At 46.1% G+C, this 23,332-nt stretch overlaps 6 protein-coding genes across 6 annotated transcripts; 5 read left to right on the forward strand and 1 right to left on the reverse strand.

Annotated features, from left to right (window-relative positions):
* Window positions 1-9,488: 9,488 nt before the first annotated feature.
* LOC119957673 (histone H2B 5-like) lies at window positions 9,489-14,473 on the forward strand. Its single transcript, XM_038785749.1, has 2 exons — window positions 9,489-9,617; window positions 14,255-14,473. Exons 1-2 carry the CDS (start codon window positions 9,489-9,491, stop codon window positions 14,471-14,473), a joined length of 348 nt encoding a protein of 115 aa, XP_038641677.1.
* Window positions 14,474-15,705: 1,232 nt separating this feature from the next.
* Window positions 15,706-16,758, forward strand: LOC119957768 (histone H2B 7). Its single transcript, XM_038785858.1, has one exon. The coding sequence runs from the start codon at window positions 15,740-15,742 to the stop codon at window positions 15,983-15,985; it is 246 nt and encodes an 81-aa protein (XP_038641786.1). The 5' UTR covers window positions 15,706-15,739; the 3' UTR covers window positions 15,986-16,758.
* A 276-nt stretch (window positions 16,759-17,034) lies between these two features.
* LOC119957755 (histone H2AX-like) lies at window positions 17,035-17,504 on the forward strand. Its single transcript, XM_038785845.1, has one exon. It carries the CDS (start codon window positions 17,067-17,069, stop codon window positions 17,451-17,453), a length of 387 nt encoding a protein of 128 aa, XP_038641773.1. The 5' UTR covers window positions 17,035-17,066; the 3' UTR covers window positions 17,454-17,504.
* A 431-nt stretch (window positions 17,505-17,935) lies between these two features.
* LOC119957760 (histone H4) lies at window positions 17,936-18,334 on the reverse strand. The gene has a single exon (XM_038785851.1). The coding sequence runs from the start codon at window positions 18,272-18,274 to the stop codon at window positions 17,963-17,965; it is 312 nt and encodes a 103-aa protein (XP_038641779.1). The 5' UTR covers window positions 18,275-18,334; the 3' UTR covers window positions 17,936-17,962.
* Window positions 18,335-18,983: 649 nt separating this feature from the next.
* Window positions 18,984-20,436, forward strand: LOC119957674 (histone H2B 7-like). Its single transcript, XM_038785750.1, has 3 exons — window positions 18,984-19,037; window positions 20,047-20,187; window positions 20,272-20,436. The coding sequence occupies exons 1-3, from the start codon at window positions 18,984-18,986 to the stop codon at window positions 20,434-20,436; spliced, it is 360 nt and encodes a 119-aa protein (XP_038641678.1).
* A 1,238-nt stretch (window positions 20,437-21,674) lies between these two features.
* Window positions 21,675-22,246, forward strand: LOC119957748 (late histone H2B.L4-like). The gene has a single exon (XM_038785838.1). It carries the CDS (start codon window positions 21,839-21,841, stop codon window positions 22,223-22,225), a length of 387 nt encoding a protein of 128 aa, XP_038641766.1. The 5' UTR covers window positions 21,675-21,838; the 3' UTR covers window positions 22,226-22,246.
* The last annotated feature ends 1,086 nt before the right edge of the window (window positions 22,247-23,332 follow it).

Raw genomic sequence — 23,332 nt, forward strand, 5'->3', positions numbered from 1 at the left:
TACCTAATGAATGCTGTTTGAATTTCTCTATCACAGTCAAGACGCGGGGAAAATATAAAATACAACAATTCCAGGCAACATCCTGGTAAATCTCCTTTGCACCTTTTCCAAAGCTTCCACATCCTTCCTAAAATGAGGTGACCAGAACTGCACACAGTACTCCAAATGTGGCCCGACCAAGGTTTTGTACAGCTGCATCATCACCTCATGGCTCTTAAAATCAATCCCTCTGCTAATGAACGCTAGCACACCATAGGCCTTCTTCACAGCTCTATCCACTTGAGTGGCAACTTTCAAAGATCTATGAACATAGACCCCAAGATCTCTCTGCTCCTCCACATTGCCAAGAACCCTACCATTAACCCTGTATTCCGCATTCATATTTGTCCTTCCAAAATGGACAACCTCACACTTGTCAGGGTTAAACTCCATCTGCCACTTCTCAGCCCAGCTCTGCATTCTATCTATGTCTCTTTGAAGCCGACAACAGCCCTCCTCACTATCTACAACACCACAAATCTTCGTATCATCTGCAAATTTACTGATCCACCCTTCAACTCCCGCATCCAAGTCGTTAATGAATATCACAAACAGCAAGGGACCCAGAACTGATCCCTGCTGTACGCCACTGATAACTGGGCTCCAGGCTGAATATTTGCCATCCACCACCACTCTCAGTCTTCTATCGGTTAGCCAGTTTGTTATCCAACTGGCCAAATTTCCCACTATCCCATGCCTCCTTACTTTCTGCATAAGCCTACCATGGGCAACCTTATCTAATGCCTTTCTAAAATCCATGTACACTACATCCACTGCTTTACCTTCATCCACATGCTTGGTCACCTCCTCAAAGAAGTCAATAAAACTTGCAAGGCAAGACCTACCCCTCACAAATCCGTGCTGACTATCCCTAATCAAGCAATGCCTTTCCAGATGCTCAGAAATCCTATCCCTCAGTACCCTCCCCATTACTTCGCCTACCACCGAAGTAAGACTAACTGGCCTGTAATTCCCAGGGTTATCCCTATTCCCTTTTTTGAACAGGGGGACGACATTAGCCACTCTCCAATCCTCTGGTACCACTCCTGTTGACAGTGAGGACGAAAAGATCATTGCCAACGGCTCTGCAATTTCATTTCTTGCTTCCCATAGAATCCTTGGATATATCCCGTCAGGCCCGGGGAACTTGTCTATCCTCAAGTTTTTCAAAACGCGCAACACATCTTCCTTCCTGACAAGTATCTCCTCAAGCTTATCAGTCTGCTTCACGCTGTCCTCTCCAACAATATGGCCCCTCTCGTTTGTAAATACTGAAGCAAAATACTTGTTCAAGACCTCTCCTATCTCTTCAGACTCAATACACAATCTCCCGCTACTGTCCTTAATCGGACCTACCTCGCTCTAGTCATTCTCATATTTCTCACATATGTGTAAAAGGCCTTGGTGTTTTCCTTGATCCTACCCGCCAAAGATTTTTCATGCCCTCTCTTAGCTCTCCTAATCCCTTTCGTCAGTTCCCTCCTGGCTATCTTGTATCCCTCCAGCGCCCTGTCTGAACCTTGTTTCTTCAGCCTTACATAAATCTCCTTCTTCCTCTTAACAAGACATTCAACCTTTCTTGTCAACCATGGTTCCCTCACTCGACCATCTCTTCCCTGCCTGACAGGGACATGCATATCAAAGACACGCAGTACCTGTTCCTTGAACAAGTTCCACATTTCACTTGTGTCCTTCCCTGACAGCCTATGTTCCCAACTTCTGCACTTCAATTCTTGTCTGACAGCATTGTATTTACCCTTCCCCCAATTTACCCTTCCCCCAATTATGAAGGGAATAGATAGGATAGATGCGGGCAGGTTGTTTCCACTGGCGGGTGACAGCAGAACTAGGGGGCATAGCCTCAAAATAAGGGGAAGTAGATTTAGGACTGAGTTTAGGAGGAACTTCTTCACCCAAAGGGTTGTGAATCTATGGAATTCCTTGCCCAGTGAAGCAGTTGAGGCTCCTTCATTACATGTTTTTAAGGTAAAGATAGATAGTTTTTTGAAGAATAAAGGGATTAAGGGTTATGGTGTTCGGGCCGGAAAGTGGAGCTGAGTCCACAAAAGATCAGCCATGATCTAATTGAATGGTGGAGCAGGCTCGAGGGGCCAGATGGCCTACTCCTGCTCCTAGTTCTTATGTTCTTATGTTCTTATAAACCTTGCCCTGTTGCACGCACCTATCCCTCTCCATAACTAAAGTGAAAGTCACAGAATTGTGGCCACTACCTCCAAAATGCTCCCCCACTAACAAATCTATCACCTGCCCTGGTTCATTACAAAGTACTACATCCAATATGGCCTCCCCTCTGGTCGGACAATCTACATACTGTGTTAGAAAAGCTTCCTGGACACACTGCACAAACACTACCCCATCCAAACTATTTGATCTAAAGAGTTTCCACTCAATGTTTGGGAAGTTGAAGTCACCCATGACTACTACCCTGTGACTTCTGCACCTTTCCAAAATCTGTTTCCCAATCTGTTCCTCCACATCTCTGCTGCTATTGGGGGGCCTATAGAAAACTCCCAACAAGGTGACTGCTTCTTTCCTATTTCTGACTTCAACCCATATTACCTCAGTAGGCAGATCCCCCTCGAACTGCCTTTCTGCAGCTGTTATACTATCTCTAATTAACAATGCCACCCCCCCCCCCCCACCTCTTTTACCAACCTCCCTAATCTTGTTGAAACATCTATAACCAGGGACCTCCAACAACCATTTCTGCCCATCTTCTATCCAAGTTTCCGTGATGGCCACCACATCGTAGTCCCAAGTACCGATCCATGCCTTAAGTTCACCCACCTTATTCCTGATGCTTCTTGCATTAAAGTATACACACTTCAACCCATCTCCTTGCCTGCAAGTACTCTCCTTTGTCATTGTTACCTTCCCCACTGCATCACTACGTGCTTTGGCGTCCTGACTATCGTCTTCCTTAGTTGCTGGACTACAAATCTGTTTCCCATTCCCCAGCCAAATTAGTTTAAACCCTCCCGAAGAGTACTAGAAAACCTCCCCCCCAGGATATTGGTGCCCCTCTGGTTCAGATGCAACCCTTCCTGCTTGTACAGGTCCCACCTTCCCCAGAATGCGCTCCAATTATCCAAATACCTGAAGCCCTCCCTCCTACACCATTCCTGCAGCCACGTGGTCAACTGCACTCTCTCCCTATTCCTAGCCTCGCTATCACGTGGCACCGGCAACAAACCAGTGATGACAATTCTGTCTGTCCTGGCTTTTAACTTCCAGCCTAACTCCCTAAACTTGTTTATTACCTCCACACCCCTTTTCCTACCTACGTCGTTTGTACCAATGTGCACCATGACTTCTGGCTGCTCACCCTCCCCCTTCAGGATCCTGAAGACACGATCCGAGACATCCCTGGCCCTGGCACCCGGGAGGCAACATACCTTTCGGGAGTCTCGCTCGCGACCACAGAATCTCCTATCTATTCCCCTAACCATTGAATCTCCTATTACTATTGCTTTTCTATGCTCCCCCCTTCCCTTCTGAGCCCCAGAGCCAGACTCAGTGCCAGAGACTTGGCCGCTGGGGCCTTCCGGTAGGTCATCCCCCCAAACAGCATCCAAAACGGTATACTTGTTTTGAAGGGGAACGGCCACGAGGGATCCCTGCACTGTCTGCCTGTTAGTTTTCTTTCCCCTGACTGTAACCCAACTACTCTTGTCCAGTACCTTTGGTGTGGCTACCTCCCTGTAACTATTCTCTATAACCCCCTCTGCCTCCTGGATGATCCGAAGTTCATCCAGCTCCAGCTCCAGTACCTTAAAACGGTCTCTGAGGAGCTGGAGTTGGGTGCACTTCCCGCAGGTATAGTCAGCGGGGACACCAGTGGTATCCCTCACTACCCACATCCTACAGGAGGAGTATGCAACTGCCCTAGCCTCCATCCCCTCTTACTTTACATAATTAGCTGCCCCCTGGACCAACTGGACCTCCGCCCTCCGACTCTACTTCCAGTCAGCTGTACTCTAAACTCCTGGCTCCCTTCACGCTCTTTGATAAATATAGGAAATGAAATGTAAGGAGCACCTTACTCCCTCCTCAGCTAACTCCCTCAGTCACCAAGAGGAGTAGGTAAACCGGGGGAGTGTGGTACCCATGGTGTGTAAACTAGCGGTGTGTCTACAACCAGGAGAGAGTGTAAATCCTGTTCCAACAGAGGAGTAGGTAAACCGGGGGAGTGTGGTACCCATGGTGTGTAAACTAGCGGTGTGTCTACAACCAGGAGAGAGTGTAAATCCTGTTCCAACAGAGGAGTGGGTAAACCTGGGGAATGTGGTACCCAGGGATGTGTAAACTAGCGGTGTGCGTAAAACAAGGGGAGAGTGTAAATCCTGTTCCAACAGAGGAGTGGGTAAACCTGGGGAGTGTGGTACCCAGGGATGTGTAAACTAGCGGTGTGCGTAAAACAAGGGGAGAGTGTAAAACCTGGTATATCAGAGATATGTGTAAACCTGGGCAGTGGTACCCGGTGATATGTGAACAACCAGTGTGTGTAGAACTAAGGGAGACTGTAAACCAGGGGAGTGTGTGAGCCGGGGGAGTGAGTAAACCAGGGGAGTGAGTAAACCAGGAGAGTGTGCGAACCAGGGGTGTGTGCCTGACAGATACAGAAGCACATTCCAGATTAGGGGGTGGCACAGTGGTTTGAACTGCTGCTTCACAGCTCCAGGGATCGAGGTTCAATTCCGGCTTTGGGTGACTGGTGTTTGCACTTTATCCCTGTGGGTTTCCTCCCACAGTCCAATGATGTGCAGGTTAGGTGGATAGGTCAGGATAAATTTTCCCTTATTGTCCAAAAAAGTTAGATGTAGATACTGGGTTATGGGGATAGGGTGGAGGCTTGGGCCGAGGTAGGTTACTCTTTCCAAGGGTCAGTGCTGGCTCGATGGGCTGAATGGCCTACGCCTGCACTGGAGGGATTCTATGATTCCACGACAAAAAATGGCAGATAGAGAAAATAGTTGAAACTGACCGACATGAACAGATACAGAATATATTCCACACACACATCCAAAACCACAGACTTTCAGATGTAGAATTAAGCCCATTAAACACAGTTCCAGTGAATGGCAGTGAAATAATTAAACTGTAATAGATGAGAGACACAGATTGAGTACCACACTCTCAAACTGCCAGGGATTGAAGATCACTGAATGTATCCAACAGTCACACACAATACCTCTGGCTGACAGAGAATAGAACCACACTCACAGAGCAGTGCAGAGACTGGGCGGTACAGTTGATAACAACACTCACACACACCAAACAGAGATTGACAAACCACAATTGATCTCTCACACATTCAGTTCAGAGACTGACTGATGGAGAGTGAATCCTAAACTCAGACATATCATCAGATTGTCAGATAGAGAATCAATTCCATAATCACAAAATTTTAAAAAATTTTAGCGGCAGACAGATACATGAAAAATTTCACTCAAAACTTATGAACTAGAATTTGCAACATGAATTCAATGGTTATCTTCCTATCAGAGACAGTCTCATAAAGAATTATGTCCACTGCCAAATTCCAGCAAATGTCAGACACAGACAGGTAATTAGTGGATGATGGACTAGTACAAACGGGGATAGGGTGGAAGTGAGGGCTTAAAGTGGGTCGGTGCTGTCTTGATGGGCCGAAGGGCCTCCTTCTGCACTGTATGTTCTATGTTTTAAAAGTCACACACTGAAGCAGAGAATGATGAATACTGAACAAATCCCTGAACTTTCAGAGATGGACAGTTACAGGTTTACATACAGACTCACATACTGACCCAGTGGTGACAAATACCAAGTAACCACATTTCACATCCAGACCAGTTACCACTTGGTATATTTGTTGCTTAAACGTGAGCATTATCAAAAACACCAGCAATTTTCTACCTTCCTAATTGCTGTGTTTAAGGTGGCTGTGGATTGCGTTCTTTCAGCTTATTGCCTGTCTGCCAAAGCTACACCCAGAGTGCAAGGGATCAAGAACCCGCCAACCTATAATACATATGCACACAAACTTCAAACCCACAGCTTCTTCCCAATATCAGTTTGCTTCATTGTAAATGTGAATTTCACAGGTCAGGCACAGACAGGGTAAAAAAAAAAACAATCACAAATCATCTGTAGATACTGAGCGATCACAACATCCACATTCCATGCCTGGAAGATTCAGAGTAAAATCCACATCTAATTAGCAGAATAAAGAACAGGTATGAATTAAATCTCCATTGTGTTGCAGTAACATACATACAGCATAGGAACAATGTTCTCACATTGGGAAATGAGAAGTGGAGAGTAAATCACACTGTTGCATAAAGGAAAATGACAGATACAGACTGAACCCACATTCACTTCCCGAATTTAAAAGGTACAGGAGAAAAACAACATTTCATCCATAGCAGAACTAACTTGTCGAGAGAAAAAAGCCAATTCCACAGCTATAACTGAAAGATCCAGAAAAAAATGAAAAGATGCCTTTCCATCCATGGCAGAACTAACTTGTAGAGAGAAAATAGACAATGAGACAGCTGTAACTGAAAGGTACAGAAGATAATACTGATTCAGAAGCTGGAAACTGTCAGCTAAATATTAAATAAGCAAAACAAATTCATATGAGACTGTAATGGGTTTGCAGTGATCCCATTCACTGTCGGAAAATTACAAAGTGTCAGGTGTTTCCATCCACATTGGAAATTACAGGGAAAGCCAAATTCACACAAATTGACAAATTCAAAGTGAAGCCAACATTTATTGCAGTCACAATATGACAGAAATAGAATAAGATACGGTCACCAAAAAGAAGGCACACAAAATAAACTTCACAGGAGGCTAATTGAAATTAAATGCTATCTTATAATGCTAGTTTAATATCTCCAATCACATGTTAGGAAGTGAATTGCACAATAAAGTGCAGATTCTCCTAACGGAGGTCAACGTGTACAGAGTAGGCCCTGAGATGACATAACATGTTGAGAAAGAGAGGCGTGGATCACAGCCCTCAGTCGCTTATCAGAAACTTGCTTTAACAATAAAAATATGACAATTGGATTTGAGAAACTGACAGGTGGAAAGCAGTTTCATATTCCCGTGACAATAGCATACACACTCACTCAATTACCTCAAATCAGAAATGGAAACTAGCTCTGAATGAACCAGAAACTTACAAAGATGGAATAGTTTACTCTTATTTATCAGAAACTGAAATGTGCAGATAAAACAATATCAGAAACTTTGATACAAGAGATTGAGGTGAATGTATGAAAGCAGACAGCCACACTGGAATATTTTGACAGATGCACAGTACAATCCAATGTTCCAAATCACTGAAATGTACAGAGTGAAAACAACTTTCACATGGCAACAATGTACATATTCTGTTCATAGCTACTGAGAGGAACCAGGTATTGACAACTAAATGAGTATACGTTTGATCATATTCAATGCATCAGGAAATGACAGATGGAGAGAAATGTGCATAAACCCAAATCAGAGTCTTAAATGCATGCACTGTACATTGTAATGTCATTCATATATATCGTTACTGACAGCTACAGTGTAATATAGATAATATACAATAAAATTCATATACAGTACATCAGGAAACGGCTGATGAACAGAACAATACGAATATCAATTCCAGAGGTAAACAGATAGAGATTAAAATCTACACTTTGGAGAAACAGTAGGTATCAGGACAAACACACAATCCATGTTTCAGACACTCAAGGAAACAGAATACAACAGACATTGTCATACAAAAGACTGGTCGGGATAATGAAAAGGTTCGGCCTATTCTCTTCGGAGTTCGAAAAATGAAAATCAACTTAGAGGGGACATTACCGAGTGGATCCTGGGAAGAAATTTCCTCTCCTTGGAAGCTTAGAACGTGGGGGACACAGGATAAAAACAAAGTGGAGGCCGGGCAGAGTGGATATGGAGAAAATGCACCAGGCGTGACATAATTAAGAAGGCATCGGGAATATTTGTATTCATAAGCGAGGTATAGAATTTAAAAGCAATGAGTTTATGATGATGCTGCAGGAAAAGTTAGACCACAGCTAGACCACAATCTAAAGATTTTAAATGTCTATCCAATCTCCTTTGAGCCAGGTGTTCTCTAAGGAAAAAAGTCTGGACTTCTCTAATCCACCTTCATTACTGACCTTCACAGAATCGCAGAATTGTTATGTGGCAAAATGAGGCCATTTGGCCCATTGTGTCTGCACCGGCTCTCTGAATGAGCAACTTAACTGGTGCCCCCTACACCACCATAACCCTGCACATTCTTCCTTTTCCGATAAGTCTGTTTTCCTTTTGACTGCTTCAATGTAACCTGCTCCAAGGCACTCTGACAGTGCACTGTACACGCGAACCACTCACTGAAATGTTCTCCTCAACTCACTTGTGCTTCTTTTACCAATTACTTTGATCTTTCCACAGCTGGAATACTGTGTGCCATGCTATAGCAAGGAAGTGTTTGTGTGAGAGAGGGTGCAGTGGAGATTCACCAGGACATTGCCTGGACTAGGGTATCTCTGCTATCCGGACAGTCTGGATAGGCTGTTTTCTATGAAGCAGCGAATGTTGAGGGGGGAGCTGATTGAGATGTAAAAAATGAGGGGCAGAGATAGGTTGGATAGGATGGAATGTTTTCCTTAGCGAAAGGATCGAATACAGGGGGAATTGATTTAAGACTTAAGGTAAGGGACAGGAGTTTTAGAGGGGCTGTGAGGAAACACTTTTTTGAAATGTGGAACTCACTGTCTGAAAGGATGGCAGAGTCAGGAACCCGCACTACACTTACCAATTGTTTAAATGAGTACTTGAAATGCCAGAGCATATAAGGTTAGGGGCCAAGAGCTGGAAACTGGGCTAAGAATCGATACTTTCTTGATGGCATGCACAAACAGGATCAGCTGTAGGGTCTCCTTCCGTGCTGTCAACACTCTGTCACCCTATAATCGGGTAGGTAGGGACACAGAATTGGGAACAGAAACAAAAGCAAAATGAGAGGAATAAACTTTTGATGCCGGAGGTGGTTAAAGTCTGGAATACACTGCCTGAGTGTGTGGTGGGGAGTGGTTCAATGGAAGCGTTCAAAGTTGGAATAAATTGTTATCTGAAAAGGAAGAATGTGGAAGATGACGGGACTGGGGAAGCTGCCCATTTGGAGAGACAGTACAGACAGGATTGGTCGAATGGCCTCCTGCCCTGCCCTGATATAAAGCTGTGACGAGCAGTAAATATGATTGCCTATCTGAAAGAACCAAACAGAGAAATACAGAAGTGACATCATTGCGAATAAGTCAATCAGGAAAATTGCCTGCACCAATCCCTCATTTGCATAGGGCTGTGGTTGGATTTATAAAACTCGAGTTGCTGGGTCAGGCTCAGTTACTGGGTTTGTGAAATTGAACCTGACGATGGGAGATGAAAAGAAGGTGCCAGTTCCCAAGAAGGGCGGCAAGAAAGCTCTGAAGAAAACTCCAGTGAAGGGCAGCAAGAAGAGGAGGCGAAGCAGGAAGGAAAGTTACTCCATCTACATCTACAAAGTGAGGGCAGCAGAGCTTCTGATTGGCTGTTCCGGGGAGATTTGCATACGTGCAGTGCGGTCAGCGTAAGTTGAAAGTGTACCGGCGCAAGTGACCCGAGGAGTTAGAGTGAAGGCAAGCATCCAGCAGAGGGCAGCAGAGCAGAGCTTCTGATTGGCTGTTCCGGGGAGATTTGCATACGTGCAGTACGGTCAGCATATGTTGAAGGTGGTTTGTGAAGGGGCTGTTCTCGAGTGACAGCTTTACCCAAAACACTACCTACGTAGTGTCTCCCACCCATCCTCCTCCTCTAACCAAAAAATAAATTACTGTCCGTCGGATTGCTAAACTAACAAGTTTTTTTTTAGTTTTCAGTAGTTGGGAAGTTAGTTCAGTGGGAATGGAGGCTAGGGCAGTTGAATGTTCCTCCTGCAGAATGTGGGAGGAAAGGGTCACCTCAAGTGTCCCTGCTGACTACATCTGCGGGAAATGCACCCAACTCCAGGTCCTGGAGAACCACGTTAGGGAGCTGGAGCTGGATGAACTTCGGATCATTCGGGAGGTAGAGGGGGTTATTGAGAGGAGTTATAGAACATAGAACAGTACAGCACAGAACAGGCCCTTCGGCCCTCAATGTTGTGCCGAGCCATGATCACCCTACTCAAACCCACATATCCACCCTATACCCATAACCCAACAACCCCCCCCCCCCTTAACCTTACTTTTATTAGGACACTACGGGCAATTTAGCATGGCCAATCCACCTAACCCGCACATCTTTGGACTGTGGGAGGAAACCGGAGCACCCGGAGGAAACCCACGCACACAGGGGGAGGACGTGCAGACTCCACACAGACAGTGACCCAGCCGGGAATCGAACCTGGGACCCTGGAGCTGTGAAGCATTTATGCTAACCACCATGCTACCCTGCTGCCCCAAGTTATAGGAAGGTAGATGGGTTACTGCCAGGGGAGGGAGAGGGAACCGGCAGGCAGTGCAGGGATCCCCTGTTGTTGTTCCCCTCTATAACAAGTATACCGTTTTGGATACTGTTGCGGGGGATGACTTACCAGGGGTAAGCAATAGGGCACAGGTCTCTGGCACAGAGTCTGTCCCTGTTGCTCAGAAGGGAAGGGAGAAGAGGAACAGAGCACTTGTCATTGGGGACACCATAGTTAGAGGAAAAGACAGGAGGTTCTGTGGGAACGAAAGAGACTCACGGTTGGTGTGTTGCCTCCAAGGTGCCAGGGTTCGTGATGTGTCTGATCGTGTTTTTGGGAACCTTAAGGGGGAGGTGGAGCAGCCCCAAGTCGTGGTCCACATAGGTACCAACGACATAGGTAGGAAGAGAGATGGGGATTTGACACAGAAATTCAGGGAGCTAGGGTGGAAGCTGAGAGCTAGAACAAACAGAGTTGTTATCTCTGGGTTGTTACCCGTGCCACGTGCTAGCGAAGTGAGAAATAAGGAGAGAGAGGAGTTGAACACGTGGCTACAGTTATGGTGCAGGTGGGAGGGTTTTGGTTTCCTGGATAATTGGGGCTCATTCTGGGGTAGGTGGGACCTCTACAAACAGGATGGTCTTCACCTGAACCAGAGGGGTACCAATATCCTGGGGGGGGGGGGGGGAGATTTGCTAGTGCTCTTCGGGGGGTTTAAACTAATTCAGCAGGGGGATGGGAACCTAAATTGTAGTCCCAGTGTACACGATGTTGAGAGTAGTGAGGTCAGGGATAGGGTTAAAAGTTGGAAAGAGTGCACTGGTAAACAAGACGCTGGTTTGAAGTGTGTCTACTTCAATGCCAGGAGCATCCGGAATAAGGTGGGTGAGCTTGCAGCATGGGTTGGTACCTGGGATCTCGATGTTGTGGCGATTTTGGAGACATGGGTAGAGCAGGGACAGGAATGGTTGTTGCAGGTTCCAGGATTTAGATGTTTCTGTAAGAACAGAGAAGATGGTAAAAGAGGGTGGCATTTTTAATCAAGGAAAGTATTACGCTGGTAGAAAGGACGTTTGAGGACTCGTCTACTGAGGTAGTATGGGCCGAGGTTAGGAAAAGGAGAGAAGAGGTAACCCTGTTGGGAGTTGTCTATAGACCTCCGAATAGTTGCAGAGATGTAGAGGAAAGGATTACAAAGATGATTCTCAACAGGAGCGAGAGTAACAGGGTAGTTGTTATGGGGGACTTTAACTGTCCAAATATTGACTGGAAATACGATAGTTCGAGTACTATAGATGGGTCAGTTTTTGTGCAGTGTGTGCAGGAGGGTTTTCTGACACAGTATGTAGACAGGCCAACAAGAGGCGATGCCACATTGGATTTGGTACTGGGTTAGGAACCTGGCCAGGTGTTAGATTTAGATGTAGGTGAGCACTTTGGTGATAGTGATCACAATTCTGTTATGTTTACTTTAACAATGGGCAGGGATAGGTATATACCGCAAAGCAAGAATTATAGCTGGGGGAAAGGCAATTATGATGCTATTCGGCAAGATTTAGAATGTATAGGATGGGGAAGGAAACTGCAGGGGATGGGTACAATCGAAATGTGGAGCTTTTTCAAGGAACAGCTACTGCATGTCCTTGATAAGTATGTACCTGTCAGGCAGGGAGGAAGTTGTTGAGCAAGGGAACCGTGGTTTACTAAGGAAGTTGAAGCACTTGTCAAGAGGAAGAAGAAGGCTTATGTTAGGATGAGACATGAAGGCTCAGTTAGGGCACTTGAGAGTTACAAGTTAGCCAGGAAGGACCTAAAGGGAGAGTTAAGAAGAGCGAGGAGGGGACACGAAAAGTCGTTGGCGGATAGGATCAAGGAAAACCCTAATGCTTTCTATAGGTATATCAGGAACAAAAGAATGACTAGAGTAAGATTAAGGCCAATCAAGGATAATAGTGGAAAGTTGTGTGTGGAATCAGAGGAGATAGGGGAAGCGTTAAATGGATATTTTTCGTCAGTGTTTACACTGGAGAAAGACAATGTTGTCGAGGAGAATACTCGAGGAGAATGTTGTCAGTCGACCAGGCTAGATGGAATTGAGGTTCACAAGGAGGAGGTGTTAGCAATTTTGGAAAGTGTAAAAATAGATAAGTCCCCTGGGCCAGATGGGATTTATCCTAGGATTCTCTGGGAAGCTAGGGAGGAGATTGCAGAACCTTTGTCCTTGATCTTTATGTCGTCTTTGTCGATAGGAATAGTGCTGGAAGACAAGAGGATAGCAAATGTTGTCCCCTTGTTCAAGAAGGGGAGTAGAGACAACCCTGGTAATTATAGACCTGTGAACCTTACTTCGGTTGTGGGTAAAATGTTGGAAAAGGTTATAAGAGATAGGGTTTATAATCACCTTGAAAAGAACAAGTTGATTAGCGATAGTCAACACGGTTTTGTGAAGGGTAGGTCATGCCTCACAAACCTTGTTGAGTTTTTTGAGAAGGTGACCAAACAGGTGGATGAGGGTAAAGCGGTTGATGTGTATATGGATTTCAGTAAGGCGTTTGATAAGGTTCCACACGGTAGGCTATCGCAGAAAATATGGAAGTATGGGATTGAAGGTGATTTAGTGGTTTGCATCAGTAATTGGCTAGCTGAAAGAAGACAGAGGGTGGTAGTTGATGGCAAATGTTCATCCTGGAGTTCAGTTACTCGTGGTGTATCGCAAGGATCTGTTTTGGGCCCACTGCTGTTTGTCATTTTTATAAATGTCCTGGAAGAGGGTGTAGAAGGATGGGTTAGTAAATTTGCAGATGACACGAAGGTTGGTGGCGTTGTGGATAGTGCTGAAGGATGTTATAGGATACAGAGGGATATAGATAAGCTGCAGAGCTGGGCTGAGAGGTAGCAGGTGGAGTTTAATGCGGAAAAGTGTGAGGTGGTTCACTTTGGAAGGAGTAACAGGAATGCAGAGTACTGGGCTAATGGCAGGATTCTTGGTAGTGTAGATGAACAGAGAGATCTTGGCATCCAGGTACATAAATCCCTGAAAGTTGCCACCCAGGTTAATAGGGCAGTTAAGAAGGCATATGGTGTGCTAGCCTTTATAAGTAGGGGGATTGAGTTTCGGAGCCACAAGGCCATGCTGCAGCTGTACATAACTCTGGTGCGGCCGCTCCTGGAGTACTGCGTGCAGTTCTGGTCACCACAGTATAGGAAGGATGTGGAAGCTTTGGAAAGGGTTCAGAGGAGATTTACTAGGATGTTGCCTGGTATGGAGGGAAGGTCTTACGAGGAAAGGCTCAGGGCTTGAGGTTGTTTTCGTTAGAGAGGAGAAGGCTGAGAGGTGACCTAATAGAGACATATAAGATAGTCAGAGGGTTAGATAGGGTGGACAGTGAGAGTCTCTTTCCTTGGATGGTGATGACCAACACGAGGGGTCATTGCTTTAAATTGAGGGGTAGTAGATATAGGACAGATGTCAGAGGCAGTTTCTTTGCTCAGAGAGTAGTAGGGGTGTGGAACGCCCTGCCTGCAACAGTAGTAGACTCACCAACTTTAAGGGCATTTAAGTGGTCACTGGATAGACATATGGATGAAAATGGAATAGCGTAGGTCAGATAGGCTTCAGTTTGTTTCACAGGTTGGCGCAACATCGAGGGCCGAAGGGCCCGTACTGCGCTGTAATGTTCTATGTTCTATGATGAAGCAGGTTCACCCCGACACCAGCATCTCATCCAAGGCAATGAGCATCATGAACTCGTTCGTCAACGATATTTTCGAGCGTATGCGGGTGAGGCTTCCCGCCTGGCCCATTACAGCAAGCGCCACACCATCAGCTCCCGGGAGATCCAGACCGCCGTGCGCCTGCTGCTGCCCGGGGAACTGGCCAAGCACGCCGTGTCGGAAGGGACAAAGGCGGTGACCAAGTACACCAGCTCCAAGTAAAACTGTTCTCAATCTCAGCAAAAACTCAACGGCTCTTTTAAGAGCCACCCACAACTTCTCGGAACCAGTCAAACTATCATATTTTAAATTATTATTTGTTTATTTCTATTACGAATAGCCAGATATTTTTTCATAGCGTTTCTCGAGAAAAAACACCCTGGGTAACGCCAAGATATCGTCCTCTATATCTATGTGTCTTGTTCATTAAGTCCCATCATTTAGTGACTGCTCGGTGACGCTTTGGTCTCTGACTGATTCATCCTCGGCCGCTGTCGCTAGATTTGGAGAGAGAATAGAACTCCAAAACGTCCCTTTCATAGAATGTACAATGCAGAAGGAGGCCATTCGGCCCATCGAGTCTGCACTGGCTCTTGGAAAGAGCACCATTTCAAGCCCACAACCCCATCCTATCCCCATAACCCAGTAGCCCCACCCAACATTAAGGGAAATTTTGGCCACTAAGGGCAATTTAGCATAGCCAGTCCACCTAACCTTCACATCTTTGGACTGTGGGAGGAAACCGGAGCATCCGGAGGAAACCCACGCACACACTGGCAGAACGTGCAGACTCCGCACAGACAGTGACCCAAGACGGGAATCGAACCTGGGACCTTTGAGCTGTGAAGCAATTGTGCTAACCAAAATGCTACCGTGCTGCCCTATTTATGTTCAGGTTTACCCTCAATGATCTTTCAGTTAATTGAGAACACCCCGGTTGTCTGGAAAACTCCATTTCAATACTGGCATGAGCACCAAACTGCTCACTCCACTTTTATCACTGAGGAAGCGGCAGCAGTCTACAATGTGAATAAATGTTATTATGTTTGCAGTTGGCTGTAATTTAGACATTCTGCCGGCAACTGAGAGCGTTTTAACCAGCAGCCAGATTAAAGCCGATGGGACTCCAGATTGTAAAAATCTGTGGAGACAGTTTCGGATCTAAATCCACCTTCTACAGATCCGAAATGTTTCTCTCCACAGATGCTCCCAGACACGCTGAGTTTATCCAGCATTTTCTCTTCAATTCACATTTACAGCATCCGCATTATTTTGCTTTAATTTATTTTGGGTTTGTTGTCAGTTACAGAGAGAAACCGAAATCCGAAACTGACAGATAAAGGGAAACTGTAGACTAGGGAAAGAGAGAGAATCCAACAATCCTATACTCAAAACTCAATGATTTATTTTTTACGGTCCCGATTCAATTTTATCTGTTTTATATTTTCGCGCCCATTTAAGCTTTGAAATAAATACATCTACAAAGTGATGAAGCAGGTTCACCCCGACACCGGCATCTCCTCCAAGGCCATGAGCATCATGAACTCGTTCGTCAGCGATATTTTCGAGCGTATCGCGGGTGAGGCTTCCCGCCTGGCCCATTACAACAAGCGCAGCACCATCAGCTCCCGGGAGATCCAGACCGCCGTGCGCCTGCTGCTGCCCGGGGAACTGGCCAAGCACGCCGTGTCGGAAGGGACAAAGGCGGTCACCAAGTACACCAGCTCCAAGTAAAACTACACAATGGACTGAAAACCACCCCAAACACAACGGCTCTTTTAAGAGCCACCCACAACTTCTGTGAAGCAGCCAAACCATCATATTTTAAATTATGGGTTCATTTCTATGATGATTAACCAGATCCGTTTTAATTGTGTTTCACGACAACAACATCCTGTATAATGCCGAGTTATCGTCATGTCGATCTTCGTACGTTGTTTATAAAATCCCATCATTTAGTGATGCTCGGTCGCCGCTTCATACTCGGCTCTGTCGCTGGATTTGGAGAGAGAATCGAACTCCAATACCTCCCGTAGCATTTGTGTTCAGCCTGACAAATTACTCCCTTTCCATTTATGTTCATGTTCACACCCATGATCGAGAGCACCCCGGTGGTGTGGGTAAACTCCATTTCAATACTGACACTAGCTCCAAACTGCTCACTCCACTTTTAACACTGAGGAAGCGGCAGCAGTCTACAATATGAATAAATGTTACTATGTTTGCAGATGGCTGTGAATTAGACACTGTCGGCGGCTGAGAACGTTTTAAACAACAGCCAGATTAAACCTGTCGAGTCAGTTCCCCTTCCACAGATCCGAAACGTTTCTCTCCACAGATGATACCAGACACGCTGAGTTGATCCAGCATTTTCTCTTTAATTCACATTTGCAGCCTCCGCATTATTTTGGTTTAATTTATTTTGGGTTTGTTGTCAGTTACAGAGACAAAATCAGAAACTAACAGATAATGGGAAACTAGACGCGGGAAAGAGAGAGAATCCAACAATCTCATACTCAAATGATTTAGTCACATTTTTTATTCAATTTTATTTGGGCGCCCATTTAAGATTTGAAATAAATATTCGGTTGGAATCTGAACATTTGCCGCCCAAACTTTCCGCCCTCAGCACCGTGGGGTCTCCTGATTGGTGCTTCAAACAGATATCTGATTGGTCACTTTGTTGCCGGCTCCACAATGTTGTTCAGATAACCAATCAGCATTGTGTGCACCGCCATTCCTCCTGAAGCTATAAGAGAAGTGAATGTGGGCGGGTTTCCTCATTCTGTGTGAAAGTGTTTGTGAGATTGTGACAATGTCTGGAAGAGGAAAGACCGGCGGTAAAGCTCGGGCCAAGGCCAAGTCTCGCTCCTCCCGGGCTGGACTGCAGTTCCCGGTGGGCCGTGTTCACAGGCACCTGAGAAAGGGTAACTATGCCCAGCGTGTGGGTGCCGGAGCCCCGGTCTATCTGGCTGCTGTGCTCGAGTATCTGACCGCTGAAATCCTCGAGCTGGCCGGGAACGCGGCCCGGGACAACAAGAAGACCCGCATCATCCCCAGACACCTGCAGCTGGCCGTCCGCAACGACGAGGAGCTCAACAAGCTGCTGGGAGGGGTGACCATCGCTCAGGGTGGGGTGCTGCCTAATATCCAGGCCGTGCTGCTACCCAAGAAAACCAGTGCCAGCTCCGGCAAGAAGTGAAGCGACCATTCTTTCATCTAATAACCCAAAGGCTCTTTTCAGAGCCACTCACTTTATCTGAAAAAGGGCGACCTGTTCTGGATCCGCTTATTGCCGTGTTTGTGAGAATTTCCCTGAGGCTTCAGGCTGGAATGAGCTTTCCCCGGTGTTGTTGGTATTTACCGGAGGGCGGCAGTTTCTAGCGGGCTGGCTTTCTGAAACTGTCCATTTATGTGCAATGGGGTGTGCGGAGTTTCATAATTCTTTCCCGCTCTCACTCTGTGCAGTTACAGGGCTGAATGCGGAGAAAGGTTTTGTGTTTAACTCTGCAGCACGTTCATATCGCCGTGAAAAGAGAAATCAATGACAGGAAACATTTCCTATTATAATGCGAAATTTTGCCTCTACAATCGCGAAACCATCTCGATGCGTTATTCTGCTGCCATTCTTAGGTCAGTGCTCTCAATGTGAGGGTTTGGGCGGCTCTTAAAAGAGCCTTTGGGTTTTGTTACATTGCTAAATGGAGTTTCTCAGCCGCCGAATCCATAGAGAGTGCGGCCCTGGCGTTTGAGAGCGTAAACCACATCCATGGCGGTGACCGTCTTGCGCTTGGCGTGTTCAGTGTAGGTGACGGCGTCCCTGATCACATTCTCCAGGAAAACCTTCAGCACCCCGCGAGTCTCCTCATAGATCAAACCCGAGATGCGCTTGACCCCGCCACGGCGAGCCAGGCGGCGGATTGCTGGTTTGGTGATGCCCTGGATGTTATCACGAAGCACTTTGCGGTGCCGCTTTGCTCCGCCTTTGCCCAGTCCTTTGCCTCCTTTCCCTCTGCCAGACATGATGCTTCTTCAGTCAAATCGCTGCTGAATGAGAGACGAGCTGCTGCACTTTCCTTTATTATACAGCCCGCCCCGACCTGACTGAGAATGAGAGAGAGGCGGGGAGCAGACTGAGTGACAGACAGAGCAGTGAAATGTCTTTGACCATCCAGCTCCGCCTCCTGCCTGGTCCAACCCACATTTTATATTCCAAACAGAAGTTAACAGAGCGCGCTGAACACGTACAAACTGCAACATCATATAGCAGCTAGTTAGTAACGCGGATCTATTAAATCCAGGCATGTCAGTAATATTCCGGCCTCAGTCCACTCCTTTCTAGAACCAGCCGACCTATCTGCTCCCATTTCAACCCCAGCTCCGATTCCATCCCCACACAACTCCTCTCCCAGACAGGTTGGGAATTTTACTAACATCCCTTCCAGCTGATATAAAGTGTTTGAGTTGTGAGGCGAGATTTCTCCGCCATGTTAACTATTTTACAAACTCCCCCCTGAATCTGTGAATAATGAAACTAATACAAACTGTGACTGTTCCCCGGTTAGGAAGATGCAGCAACTTCCCTGTGTTTTAGTGCAGAGTGGGGGGAGAAGCCCGGTGCAGAGCATGTCAGCGAGTGAGCGGCAATACTGGATTGACATTTCTATCTGAAATCTGCTCCCAGCACCGGGACAGGGATTCATTGGTCGGGGGATCAGCTCTTTCCGGAGAGATGTGGGTGGCTCTGAGAAGAGCCTTTGTGTTCAGAGGTTTACAATTTGCTCGGGTTCTTTCACTTCTTTGCTGGTTTCTTAGCCTTTGCTGATTTCGCTTTGGGATTGCCCCTCGATTTGGTCTGCTTTATTCCGCCCTTGATCTTTTTCACAGGAAAACTTTTCTTCGGGGCTGCTTTCTTCGCGCTCTTTTTGGGAGCTGCCGCCTTCTTGGCTGCTGCTTTCTTGGGAGATTTCTTGGCTGCGGGTTTCTTGGGAGATTTCTTGGCTGCTGCTTTCTTCACTAAAGGTTTCTTGCCTGCTCCGGTCTTTATCACTTTCCCCCGGTTGTTTAGTCCTTGCCACAACCGCCGAGGGTCTATCTGTGACTCTAGCTTAGTTTGATATTCTCTCTTGGCATCTCGGATGGCTTTGCGGAGGTCGTACCTGGATTTCTTGTATAGGACAGCGTCGTCTGCCTTGAACGCCTCAGATCCGTCCTTCAGTAGGGAGTCAATCTTGCGGTTGATCCATGGTTTCCGGTTGGGGAAAATTCGTACTGCTTTCTTTGGCACGCAGTCGTCCACACATTTGCTGATGAAGTCTGTGACGGTGGTGACATACTCATTTAAGTTAGTCGCTGAGTTCTTAAATATGGACCAGTCTACTGTCTCCAAGCAGTCACGTAAGAACTCTTCTGTCTCCTCGGACCAGCACTGCACAACCTTCTTAGCTGGATTCTCCCGCTTGAGTTTCTGCTTGTAAGCCGGGAGAAGGAGCACAGTCTTATGGTCTGATTTCCCAAAGTGCGGTCGGGGGATGGAACGGTAGGCGCCCTTGATTTTTGAGTAGCAGTGGTCAAGAATGTTGTCGCCCCTGGAGGGACAGGAGATGTGCTGGTGGAATTTTGGCAGTACACTCTTGAGGTTGGCTTTGTTGAAGTCTCCGTCCACAATGAACAAGGCCGCCGGCTGTTCTGTTTCATAGTTGTTGTTCTATAAAGAGTTAATATATAGAGTCTATATAGAGTTAGTCTATAAAAGAGCAGTTGTCTGGCAATTCTCAGTTATTGTGTGTCTGCAGTTTGTTCTCACCATTGTTGAGGATAAAAAATCTCCAGCTACCAAGAAGGGAGCCAAGAAATTCATTAAGAAACCGGCAGTAAAGGGCGGCAAGAAGCGGCGAAGGTTGAGGAAGGAGAGTTACTCCATCTACATCTACAAAGTGATGAAGCAGGTTCACCCCGACACCGGCATCTCCTCCAAGTCCATGAGCATCATGAATTCGTTCGTCAACGATATTTTCTAGTGTATCGCGGGTGAGGCTTCCCGCCTGGCCCATTACAACAAGCGCCACACCATCAGCTCCCGGGAGATCCAGACCGTCGTGCGCCTGCTGCTGCCCGGGGAACTGGCCAAGCAAGCCGTGTCGGAAGGGACAAAGGCGGTGACCAAGTACACCAGCTCCAAGTAAAACTGTTCTCAAACTCCTCCAAAACCCAATGGCTCTTTTAATAAGCCACCCACAACTTCTTGAAAACAGCCAAACCATCATACTTTAAACTATTTAGTTTATTTCGATTATGACTAGCCAAGTCCATTCAAATACGGTTTTACAGGAACGTAACATCCTGGGTGATGTCCAGTTATAGCCCAGTGAATCTTTGTGCCTTGATAATAAGCCCCGTCATTTAGTGCCCGCTCGGTGTTCAGGATTCGAAGGTAATTCCCTTCCGATTTACGTTGAGAGCACAGTAGTGCTGTGGGGAAACTCCATTTCAATACTGACACTAGCTCCAAACAGCTCACTCCACTTTTAGCACTAGTCTACAATATGGATCTTTATTATAATATTTTGAAGCTGGCTGTAAATTAAACATTGTCTGCGATTGATAGCATTTTAAACAGCAGCTAGATTAAACTCGATTCAAATCCAAATTGGAAAAATCCGTGGTAACAGTTTCTGATTGGTCACTTTGTAGCCGGCTCCACAATGTTATTCAGATAATCAGAGTGAGTAAATACCACATTCTCACACTATTGGAGCTACAGTAAATCCCACACTCACACTGTATCAGATAGTGAGTAAATCCCACGCTCACACTGTATTAGAGAGTGCGTAAATCTCACGCGCACGCACTGCATCAGAGAGTGAGTAAATCCCACGCTCACACTGTATTAGAGAGTGAGTAAATCTCACACGCACGCACTGCATCAGAGAGTGAGTAAATCCCACACTCACACACTGTATCAGAGAGTGAGTAAATCCCACACTCACACTGCATCAGAGAGTGAGTAAATCCCACACTCACACACTGTATCAGAGAGTGAGTAAATCCCACACTCACACTGTAGCAGAGAGTGAGTAAATCCCACACTCACACACTGTATCAGAGAGTGAGTAAATCCCACAGACACATTGCATCAGAGAGTGAGTAAATCCCACAGACACATTGTATCGGAGTGAGTAAATCTCACACACCCACATATCACAAGACACTCCCAGTTCCTGAAGGAATCCCACACTTCCGCACAGACGCTCTGTGGTGAAGGGTCCCTCTCACCGACAGCCAGGTGACATTTCCCTGTGAATCTTTATCCACTAACAAACTGGGACTGGAGACATTCTCTCTCAAATGTATTTCTTGTTTGTAATATGATTGTAATATGAGGTTTATGATTGGTGGAAAATCCTAAATCTAATTGGTCTGTTCACATATCCAATCAAATAAACAGAACATAACTGGCTGTCCTCATTTTCACAATGTCCAATCACAATCATTCCTTTCCCCATTCCTCATTAGCATAGATGTGAGGCTCTGTCTATTTAATCAGCGCTCGGAAGGGGTTTGCTTTATTTCTGGGTGAAACTGAAGATGGCTGACGAGAAGAAACCAACATCGAAACCAGCTGCCAAGAAGGGAGCCAAGAAAGTCATTAAGAAACCGGCAGTAAAGGGCGGCAAGAAGCGGCGAAAGTCGAGGAAGGAGAGTTACTCCATCTACATCTACAAAGTGATGAAGCAGGTTCACCCCGACACCGGCATCTCCTCCAAGGCCATGAGCATCATGAACTCGTTCGTCAGCGATATTTTCGAGCGTATCGCGGGTGAGGCTTCCCGCCTGGCCCATTACAACAAGCGCCACACCATCAGCTCCCGGGAGATCCAGACCGCCGTGCGCCTGCTGCTGCCCGGGGAACTGGCCAAGCACGCCGTGTCGGAAGGGACAAAGGCGGTCACCAAGTACACCAGCTCCAAGTAAAACTGCACAATGGACTGAAAACCACCCTAAATACAACGGCTCTTTTAAGAGCCACCCACAACTTCTGTGAAGCAGCCAAACCATCATATTTTAAATTATGGGTTCATTTCTATGATGATTAACCAGATCCGTTTTAATAGCGTTTCACTACAACAACATCCTGTATAATGCCGAGTTATCGTCATGTCGATCTTTGTACGTTGTTTATAAAGTTCCATCATTTAGTGATGCTCGGTGACCGCTTCATACTCGGCCGCTGTTGCTGGATTTGGAGAGAGAACAGAACTCCAATACCTCCTGTAGCATTTGTGTTCAGCCTTATAAATTACTCCGTTTCCATTTATGTTCATGTTCACACTCAATGATCGAGAGCACCCCGGTGGTGTGGGTAAACTCCATTTCAATACTGACACTAGCTCCAAACTGATCACTCCACTTTTAACACCGAGAAAGCGACAGCAGTCTACAATATGAATAAATGTTATTATGTTTGCAGATGGCTGTCGGCGGCTGAGAGCATTTTAAACAACAGCCAGATTAAACCTGTGGCGACAGTTCCCCTTCTACAGATCCTAAACGTTTCTCGCCACAGATGCTCCCAGACACGCTGAGTTGATCCAGCATTTTCTCTTCAATTCACATTTGCAGCCTCCGCATTATTTTGGTTTAATTTATTTTGGGTTTGTTGTCAGTTACAGAGACAAATCAGAAACTGACAGATAATGGAAAACTAGACGCGGGAAATAGAGAGAATCCAATAATCTTATACTCAAATGATTTAGTCACATTTTTTATTCAATTTTATCTGTTTTATATTTTCGCGCCCATTTAAGATTTGAAATAAATATTCGGTTGGAATCTGAACATTTGCCGCCCAAACTTTCCGCCCTCAGCACCGTGGGTTCTCCTGATTGGTGCTTCAAACAGATATCTGATTGGTCACTTTGTAGCCGGCACCACAATGTTGTTCAGATAACCAATCAGCAATGTGTGCACCGCCATTCCTCCTGAAGCTATAAGAGAAGTAGTAAGAAGTCTTACAACACCAGGTTAAAGTCCAACAGGTTTGTTTCAAACACGAGCTTTCGGAGCACGGCTCCTTCTTCA

The sequence above is a fragment of the Scyliorhinus canicula genome, chromosome 27 (genome assembly GCF_902713615.1).
Source record: "Scyliorhinus canicula chromosome 27, sScyCan1.1, whole genome shotgun sequence".
Classification (NCBI taxonomy): domain Eukaryota; kingdom Metazoa; phylum Chordata; class Chondrichthyes; order Carcharhiniformes; family Scyliorhinidae; genus Scyliorhinus; species Scyliorhinus canicula.